This window comes from Pararge aegeria, chromosome 17 (genome assembly GCF_905163445.1).
Source record: "Pararge aegeria chromosome 17, ilParAegt1.1, whole genome shotgun sequence".
NCBI lineage: Eukaryota > Metazoa > Arthropoda > Insecta > Lepidoptera > Nymphalidae > Pararge > Pararge aegeria.
In genome coordinates, this window is record NC_053196.1 from 10872704 (window position 1) to 10883187 (window position 10484).

At 40.1% G+C, this 10484-nt stretch overlaps 1 protein-coding gene across 1 annotated transcript; it reads left to right on the forward strand.

Moving 5' to 3' along the window:
• The first annotated feature begins 88 nt into the window (after positions 1 to 88).
• LOC120631264 (uncharacterized protein K02A2.6-like) lies at positions 89 to 5235 on the forward strand. Its single transcript, XM_039900748.1, has 3 exons — positions 89 to 107; positions 1017 to 1063; positions 1108 to 5235. The coding sequence occupies exons 1-3, from the start codon at positions 89 to 91 to the stop codon at positions 5233 to 5235; spliced, it is 4194 nt and encodes a 1397-aa protein (XP_039756682.1).
• The last annotated feature ends 5249 nt before the right edge of the window (positions 5236 to 10484 follow it).

The following is a 10484-nucleotide window of genomic DNA, read 5'->3' on the forward strand; positions in this document are numbered from 1 at the left end:
CTATTGCCAATCCCTATCCCTACTAATATTAAAAAAATCAATGTAAGTTTATTTGTCACCCTTTCACGCTAAAACTACCCCGATCCTCATGAAACTTTGTACACAGAGTTAGACTCTTCCAAGAATATGTGAGGATATTTTTTATCCCAACATTAAGCTCGGTTCCTTTGGGAGAGGGGATGAGTGTTTGACGATTTTACACCATGACTCCGATAAATTTTAACCGATTTAAATAATTGTGTTTGTACTCATCATCATCATCATCATCATCTCAACCAATTGACGTCCACTGCTGGACATAGGTCTTTTTAGGGAGTTCCACAATGCACGGTCCTGGGCCGCTTGCCTCCAACGGCTCCCAGCTACTCGCCTGATGTCATCTGTCCACCTCGTTTGGGGCCGACCTACGCTGCGTTTACCGGTGCGGGGTCGCCATTCCAGCACCTTAAGACCCCAACGTCCATCGGTTCTCCGAGCTATGTGCCCCGCCCATTGCCACTTCAGCTTCGCAACTCGCTGAGCTATGTCGGTAACTCTAGTTCTTCTACGGATCTCCTCATTTCTGATCTGATCACGTAGAGACACTCCTAACATAGCTCTCTCCATCGCCCGCTGAGTGACTCTGAGCCTTCTTATGAGGCCCATAGTTAGCGACCATGTCTCTGATCCGTAAGTCATCACTGGCAACACGCACTGTTCGAAGACTTTAGTCTTCAGGCACTGGGGGATTTTGGACGAGAAGATGTCACGAAGTTTCCCGAACGCTGCCCATCCGAGTTGGATTCGGCGGTTTACCTCTTTCTCGAAATTGGACCTACCTAACTGGATCGTGTGTCCTAGGTATATATACTCGTCTACAATTTCGAGTGCAGAGCTCCCAACAATTATTGGGTGGAGCGGAACATGAGCGTTAGACATAATTTTCGTCTTGCTCATTGTCATGTATGGAGTTTTTATATAAGTTTATTACTTTTTATATTGTGACGTTGATATCTGTCTCCGATTAAATGGTGTAGCGAGCAGCCGTATTTCTATTACTAAGATATTTTTCAGTGGCGACGAGATTATAAAGAACTACGAAACACGTAAGGAAAAAGCAGTAGGTACATAGTCAAGATGTCGATTGGTAAGATTGCAGAGTTTAAGCTCGGGAGCGATAATTGGCGTTTGTACATTGAAAGATTGGAACAGTACTTTGTAAGTCATAAAATCACAAATGAGTTGTATGTACCAACGCTAATAACAGTTATGGGTGCAAGTACCTATGAATTGTTGGTCAGTTTGTGCACTCCTGACAAACCAGTTTCAAAAACATTCGCAGAGCTGTCAGACATATTAGGAAATCATTTGGATCCAAAGCCATGCGTATTAGCCGAAAGATTCAAGTTTAGACAGCGGGGGCAAACAAAAGAAGAAAAAATATCACAATATGTAGCAGATTTGAAGAAATTATCAAAAACGTGTGAGTTTGGGACATGGTTAGAAGAAAGCCTTCGTGACCAATTGGTTTGTGGCTTGTCGAATGAAACTATACGGCAACGGTTGTTCACAGAGTTGCATTTGAATTTTTCTAAGGCATATCAGCTAGCGTGCAGCATGGAAGCAGCTGAAAAAGATGCCGCGCTAGTGGAGACAAAATCTACGATGTTCAGCGGAGTTGGCAATAGCAGTAGTGTCACGGCAGATTGCCAGACCATGGCGGGAGCATGGCGGGGCAAGAATGACAGTCAAACGCGGTCGTCGAAAGAACGCCAACAGGGTCAGAGGCAGCGTTCTTTTCTAGTTCGTGAAGCGCCTTCAACAGAAGTGAAGTCGTCTTCATCATCTAACAGAAGTAGGAGGTTACGATCAGGCAGTGCAAGCAGCGCTTGCAGCGTTTGTGGTGGTGACCATGCAGCAGTGGGGTGCCGCTATTCTCGGTTTGTGTGCCGAGTCTGTAATCGACAGGGGCACCTAGCCAGGGTCTGTTCGTACCTAACGCATTATAACATGGTTGCAGCAGAGCCAGTAAGCGAAATAGACTCTAGCAGCGAGGAAGGAAGTGAGGAGGTAATTATCCAAATGAACCAGATTTCAGTGGAAAGTTGTAAACCCATTCTAATAATGTTGAAGGTTAACAATCATACCTTGAAGATGGAGTGTGATACAGGCAGTGCCGTCTCTTGTATCAGTTTCGACCTGTATTCACAGAAGTTTAGTGATTCGAGATTAAGTAGATGTAATTTAACTTTAAGATACTATACGGGCGAAGTAGTTCACCCGGTAGGCATGCTACGTCCCTTAGTTAAATATGGAGATATTAGTAAATATTTGGATCTATATGTTATCCGGAATGGGAAAACCTTGTTATTGGGTAGGCAATGGATCGTAGAGCTAGGGGTACAATTACCCAGATTTAACTGCAATAGTGTCGAAGTAAGTGATTTTAATTTATCGGAATTCAGTTCCAGATATTGTGAGGTTTTTGCGGACGGCTTGGGGCGATTCACTGGCGGTACGGTTGGTATTCATCTGCGACCGGAAGCGGTACCAGTGTTCATGCGTGCAAGGCCGTTGGCATTCGCGCTGCGCGAGCCAGATGAGCGCGCGCTGGAGCAGTTGACGCGTGATGGTATCCTCACACCAGTCGACCGCTCCGACTGGGCTACGCCGATAGTACCTGTGGTCAAAAAGGACGGAAATATCCGGATATGCGCTGATTATAAATTGACGCTAAATAAAAACATTGTAGTGGATCGGTATCCCTTACCAAGAGTAGAAGATCTGCTGGTGCGATTGCACGGAGGAAAACGTTTCACTAAGATTGATTTGTCGCAGGCGTATTGTCAATTCGAATTAGACGAGCGTTCGAAGCAATATACGGTAATTAATACTCATAAGGGATTATTTAGATATAATAGGTTGGTATTTGGTCTGTCGTCGAGCCCAGGTATATTTCAAAAGAGGTTAGAGGCATTGTTTGCAGATCTGCCTAAAGTAGGTGTCTTCTTAGATGATATAATAATAACAGGTCAGAATAGTGCGGAGCATTTGGATAATTTACATAAAGTTTTTGATCGATTGCAGTCGAGTGGGTTGAGGGTAAAAAAAGAGAAATGCAATTTTTTTGCAGAGTCGGTATCTTATTTAGGACACGTTATCAGCAAGACAGGCGTTCATACGTGTCCGGACAAGATCAAGGCTATCGTAAAGACACCCGCGCCGACTAATGTTTCCGAATTAAGAGCATTCATCGGATTGATTATGTATTACAGCAAGTTCATAAAGAATGTGAGTACCATTATGGCACCGTTATACAGTCTCCTAAAGGCGGGGGTTGCATTTGAGTGGAGTAGGGAATGTGAGAACGCCTTTGCGATGGTTAAAAAACAGTTAGTTTCAAGTGATGTATTAGTACACTATTCGATTGACCTGCCTTTGATTCTTACAACTGACGCAAGTAGTGTAGGAATCGGGGCGGTAATTTCGCAGCTCACGGCTGAAGGCGAGCGTCCAGTAGCGTTTAGTTCGCGCTCTTTATCTTCCAGCGAGCGCGCGTACTCGCAGATCGACCGGGAAGCGCTCAGCATTGTGTTTGGGGTTAGGAAATTTCACCAATATTTATATGGAAGGAAGTTTACTTTGAAGACGGATCATAAGCCGCTAACATTTATTTTTGGAAATAAGGTAGGCATCCCGGTTATGGCTGCGTCTCGTTTACAGAGATGGGCGGTGCTGTTGTCAGGCTATAATTATGATATAGAATTCGTTTCCTCCAGTAAAAACTGTGCTGATGCACTTTCCCGGCTTCCATCACATAGCAGTAATATCCGTGAACCTAAGAATGAGGTCACGTATGTGAATTTTGTGGAAGATTTTTTACCGATCACTCATGAGGACATTAAAAAAAAATCATCAAAAGATTTACTTCTTAGTAAGGTTATGTCTTACATTCAATCTGGGTGGCCAGCTAGTTGTTCTGACGAGCGCATGAGACCATACTATTTACGTCGGCATGAACTTTATTGTGAGCGGGGTTGCATAATGTGGGGCTATAGGCTTGTTGTACCGGACTCTCTGCAGAAAGGTATCTTAAAACAGTTACATGTTGGCCATTTAGGGATAGTAAAAGCTAAATCTTTGGCTCGCAGTTACGTTTGGTGGCCTAATATTGATGCTCAGATTGAAGCGACTTGCAAACAGTGCGAAACGTGCGCCATGGAAGCAGATGCTCCACCACGCACAACATCTCAGCCCTGGCCTTATCACCTACAGCCATGGTCACGGCTGCACTTAGATTTCTTAGGTCCTATAAACGGTAAAACCTTCTTGGTTCTTATTGATTCAACATCTAAATGGCTTGAAATTTTTGAAATGTCGAGTACAAAAGCAACCAGTGTAATAAAGGTTTTGAGGCAAACTTTTGCTAGGTTTGGTTTACCACTAGAAGTCACGTCAGATCAGGGTCCACCGTTTAGCAGCACAGAATTGAAAAATTTCTTAATGAATAATGGAATTCGTCAATCATTTTCACCTGCGTACCATCCCTCTTCAAATGGTGCTGCAGAGAACGCTGTCAAGTTATGTAAGCGCGCAATAAGGAAGGCTCAGAGAGATAATGTAGATTTGGATGCAGCTTTACAAGCATTTTTACTCGCGTATAGGAACAGCATTCATTGCACCACTGGAGAAAGTCCGGCCGCAATATTACAACGTCGTGCGCTACGTTCGCGATTCGATTTGCTGCGTAGCGAACGCGCAAGGGCGGACAGAGTACGTGACGAGCAAAGCCGTCAAGTTGCGTTGGCGGGCGGTATTTCACGAGTTTTGACTCCAGGAGATTCAATCTGGGCTCGCGAATATGGGTCTCGCGATAGGTGGTCAAAGGGAACCGTTACTGCTTCAGAAGGGTCTCGGCGATATCTAGTGGACACCGGAAATGATCGTGTTTTATCCAGACACGTGGATCAAATCAGACGCAGATCACACATGTCCGATGTTCCTTGTCCAGTGTCATCTGCTAATGATAACCAAGAGGCATCCTTACAAGAAGCCAGAAGCGCGACATCAGACAATACAGGCCAAGGAGTCTCGGCCGAGGAGACGAGTGCTAGTGAGCCCAGCTTGAAAATTGTTGGGGAGGAGGTTGACGATGGTATGACAACAGCAGTTGCGTCCTCGCCCGAATATACAACACCACCGTCAGTGATGCGCCCAAGGCGAATAAGGAAGCCGGTTATCAGGTTTTCACCTTAGGGCTGGACATGTACTCGTAAATTAAGGTTATTATTAGTTCTGGTAATTAGAAGCATTGTTTAGTTTTACTTCCGATGTGGCTTGTGTTTCCTTAGGAAATAAGAAGGGAGGTGTCATGTATGGAGTTTTTATATAAGTTTATTACTTTTTATATTGTGACGTTGATATCTGTCTCCGATTAAATGGTGTAGCGAGCAGCCGTATTTCTATTACTAAGATATTTTTCACTCATGTTCATACGAAGGCCTACCTGTTGAGAAACTCTGCTTAGGTCATTGAGCATCGCATTAAGGTCTTCCAGAGTCTCTGCCATTATGACTACATCGTCGGCAAACCGAAGTTGAGTGATGTACTCGCCGTTAATGTTGATGCCAAGCCCGTTCCAATCCAGAAGCTTAAAAACGTCCTCCAACGCAGCGGTAAACAGCTTCGGGGAGATAACATCTCCCTGTCGCACTCCTCGCTGCAGTTGGATCGGTTTCGTAGTCTGGTTCTGTATACGGACTGGTTTTTGTACTATAGAGGTGATAATATGGGTTTAATTTTGTCCAAACTGTGGTTGGAGATAGAGGAAGGAACTCGGACAGCAGCAAACCCCTCAGTTAAGGCTAAGTCTTTAAATTGCTGAATACTTTAATTTTTTTTAGATCTACAATGAAGTTTAATGCCACATCAAAAAACAAAATCAAACGCAGACGAAGTTGCGGGCAACAGCTAGTATAAAATAATTTAACAGGGCTGTATTTGAAAGCCAAGGTGAAAATATTTTGATTATGTTGATCTTGTACATAATCTCTATTAGAATATAAGCAACAAGAGCGACGTTCAAAAAAACTAAGGTTTTAACCAAAAATAACATGGAAGTTGTAGTCCAGCTGTCTATTTTTTATACCACTACAAGTTAGTCTTTGAGTGCAATCTCACCTGATGGTAAGTGAGGATGCATATGACAAGAGCAAGGCCGTTATATTACACCCATACCTCAGCAGGGCTAGCACGGGCAGGAGATATAAATTATTTCCCCCGATTATATCCTCTATCAAGGGATATAATTATCTTTTCCCCTTGCCAGAGCACGGCAACAGGGGAGAGGATAAATTTATCCCCGTTTGACATTTCTCGTGGATATATATCCCCCGCCCATAGCATGGGAAGAAATGAAAGGGGAAAGACTATCCTTTTTTGACATTTGAAAGAGACAATTTTATCCCCGTCCTTAGACGTGGGTTTAAAATTCTGTTAACGAATTAAAGTCGAAAAAAACATGTCTCGAGCTTTTTGGGGCTCTTATTATTCAAGTGAAATGGAGAAATCTGAACGAAAATTACACCGGCGATCTATACGTGACGCCAGTAATCCGTTCGAATTTCCCGATGCAGAGTTCCAACACTTGTTTCGGATGGGTAAAAATTGTGTGCTGTACTCGTGCGAGGACCTTAAAGAGGCACTAACCACTAAATGCTGTCGATGGACTACCAGTGCACATAAAAGTAAGTTGTTATTAAGTACCTAAAAACACCTTGTGCAAAGACATCATCTATATATGAACGTAGGTTTAAAAAAAAGCATGGCTAATCACTTTTTGTCTAGGTTCTCACATCTTTAAGGCTATTAGCGGACGGTAGTTATCAGCGGGGACAGGTCAAGACCATGGCTGTTGCTCAAACAACAGTCAGCAAATAACTGACCCAAATTACTGGAGCTATTGTCAGTATGTGAGTATATATAGGTACTTACTTCCTAATAATTCTCATTAGTAAATATAAATCCCATCCTGTTCAAAGTGCAGTGATGTGATAACTAGTTTTCACTTTATAGCCGAGTGCCCCTTGTACGTGTTGGTACGATGGGAACAACAAGGTAAGGATAGAATAAGTGAAGAAGACCTAGCAAACCTCACCTTAGGGGATATTGTTAGGTTCACCACAGAGACTGGTAGGTTTCAGGGGGGACCCTGCCGGGACACCAGTAAAACCTGTGTCTTAAACATGGGGAATAGGGTGGAATGGTCCTTACATAGGAATGATCACCCGCCTGGCAATGGCAGACATCCCCTCATCAAATATAGATATACTTACTTTAATAATAAAATTATTAGTCAGTACTTAGTACTTCAGTATAAGTACATAGCAAAGATATTCAATGCTAGGTACTTTAATTATTTTTCATTTCATTTTAGACTAATGCCAAAGTAGATATTATTCCCGGGAACAGACTCTGGAGATCCACGATAGATGTTCAACTGGTAAAGACAAACTATTTAGATCTAGAGTTTATCAAAAACTTAAACAATCAAGTAAGTTAATAATTTTAAAATATGTTTTACAGATTGTGGTGTGTGTCCATGACCAATTCATATTTATTAACTCTAAAGTAAAATATGAAAGATACAGCTGTATGAAAGTAGAATCGGACAGTACTACATCTTATGTATGTTTTAAATAAAATGTGCAAACTTTCAAAACTTTACTTATTGTTGCCATTTACTAGTATAAAAGGGAAACAATGCAAATCAAAAAAAGTTACACACCTACCTATATCATTATATTATACTCCTCATAATTACCTAGAAATTACAGGCCTAGGATTCTGCTGCATATGTTGTATACGACTAGTCTGGTAAATTATTTATATGAATATACAAAAAACAATGTCTCATTATAATAAAATTGTTTATTTGAGGAATTAGTACAAAAACTTGGCAGTAGATACTGTATTTAGTAATGAAATATAAGAAAATACAAAAAAAAATGTCTGATAAATTATTTAACATGGGCATGGGTTAATCATCACGTCCAAATTACAATGTAGGATTGTGCATATATTTCTATTCAACATTTTATTAAAATCTTGGAGAAAATCTGAAAAAGCAAAACAAGTAGGAATTAATTTACATGTTTAAATAACAAAGTAGAATTTTATTGGGGACTCAGGCTATGCTCTAGAGCCTTGGATGATGACTCCGGATTTAGAAGCTGCACCAAGTAGTTCTGCAGAGAAGTACACAAACTGGCACTGCCAAGTGGGAAACTGTGTGGAAAGGGCCAATAGGTACCTCAAAGACACATTTCGCAGCTTGGGGATTGACTGTGTGCTTCATTACAGTCCCGAAAAAGCATCTTCACTTATATATGCCTGCATAACACTTTATAATATTATGCATCATTATAGGCGTGTATTGTAAATATATACTTTAAATAATATTTAAGTTCCCATAACTTATTATTATTGGGCACATTAATGTTTGGTAATATTATAAAATTATATCTTATAATAATGGTTCCTTATAAATCATTGATCCTGCATTTTCACATACAATTTGCCCTACTAATTTGGGTCAACAGTATTGAGCATAATATAATTTGTATATTTCAGAACTCTAATGGAGCAAATGACAGTAAATTTTGTAAATACGAGCGAAGAACAACATCAGACATCAAATATGGATCAAACAAGATTGTTAACAGTTGCTCGTCAAAAAAGAGAAAGATTTATAAATACACATTTTAATTAATAAAATTTCTAAATTAACCTTTTCATCCTTTTTAATTTATTTTTGTGTGATAAATGAGCATCCTGCATTCTTCCATCTATACCTACTCTGGAAAATAAATAAATTCTTCACTTGGTTGACTTTACAGCAACATGTATACTATGTATATGTTGCCTGTGGTGCTGCGTCCCCGTGCTGTTGCAGCTTTTTTAATGTCCTGCCACGTCTGCAAATAAAAGAAAAATTATGCAAGACTTGTTTGATGCCAACAACACTAATAAATAATTAAAATTTTTTGCACTTGCTTACTTTACCGCAAAATTGACTTAAGTGTTTCCACTGATTGACCGTCCCGTCTGGCCCATGCTCCTTCAGTAATGACTAAGATTTGCCAACATTTGCAATTGTGTTTTATTACTTCTTGATCTGAATAAACACAAATTTGTCAACTAATGGGCCATAGAAAAAGGCAAGCACAACTTTAAATAAAATAGTACAAGATCAATAATTTGATATGTAAACAGGATTGGATCTTGATGATTAACGTCTCTGTTTACTTTCACTGTAAAACATTCATTCATTAGGTACGCTTCTAAATCAATAGGTAGTCACTTTTTCAAACATTTTATAATAGAAGACTTACTTTTTAGCACTTATTTTATTTTCTCGAAAGGTAGGTTTTATACCACTTTGAAAAATCCAGAATAAATAATATAAACAAACAGCCGCAGATGAGGAACATTTATAGATAAAAAAAACAATAAAAAACTTAGACAACTAAAACAAAACAGAAAACGAAAAATTTATTTGTCAAAACCATGAGCACAGATTAGAATAATTAATTTGTGACATTTACCGGGGGTTCGTCTTTCCCCTATTATATCCACCGTGGATATATTGTCCACCCGTGTGCCCATGCTCGGGGGGTGGATATAAATGCGTGAGGGGATAAACGTTATATCCTTCCCCCGTGGAGAAAATGTCCCCCGCCCATGCTAGCCCTGCTGTACTCGGTTTCTACGAAACATCGTACCGGAACGTTAAAACACTTAAAGGCACGTCTTTGTTGGTAGAGTACTATCTAGCCACGGCCGAAACCTTAAGCCAGACGGAAAATTCAGAAATTATAATAACTTTGGAATTTGAGAATATAAAATATAATAAGGTTCTCAGCTTAATGTTCCGGATAATAATGTAGGTACCCACCACGCCGCACTGGTATTCTGTCAGTACCTACCGAGTTGAGGGAAGTCCTGTTAAAAAATAACATATTAGAATAAAACTAAAAGAACTTTATAATATTAAATAGAGGATTTTTTTTATTTTAGTACAAATGGAACAGCAAGCCTGTTCCATTTGTACTAATAATTAGTAGAATAACATGTTATAAATATATTTTAACACGTCAGAGTCAGAGATGAACTAACAAAAGAAGATAAATGCTCCCTAATGTAAACCCATTGTTTTTCAGAATTAAATGTTAACCCGGAGTATCAGCTTAGTATCCTATACCAAATTGCATTTTAATATGTAAAGGGTCAGTATCTCCCTAGTCTTTGTTTTATGCGCGAACACAAAGACCGACGACTTATTAAAGCTCATCTGATTAAAATTTCCAAAAAAATGTACTGGAAAATCGTTAGTTTCATAACAATTAGGCAGAAGAAAAATTTCCGTTCGCTGTCATTAGGTAGGTATTTAGAAAAGGTTTGTTATTATCTTCCTATCTTTGGTTGCTAAGCAACGGTTTGTTGAT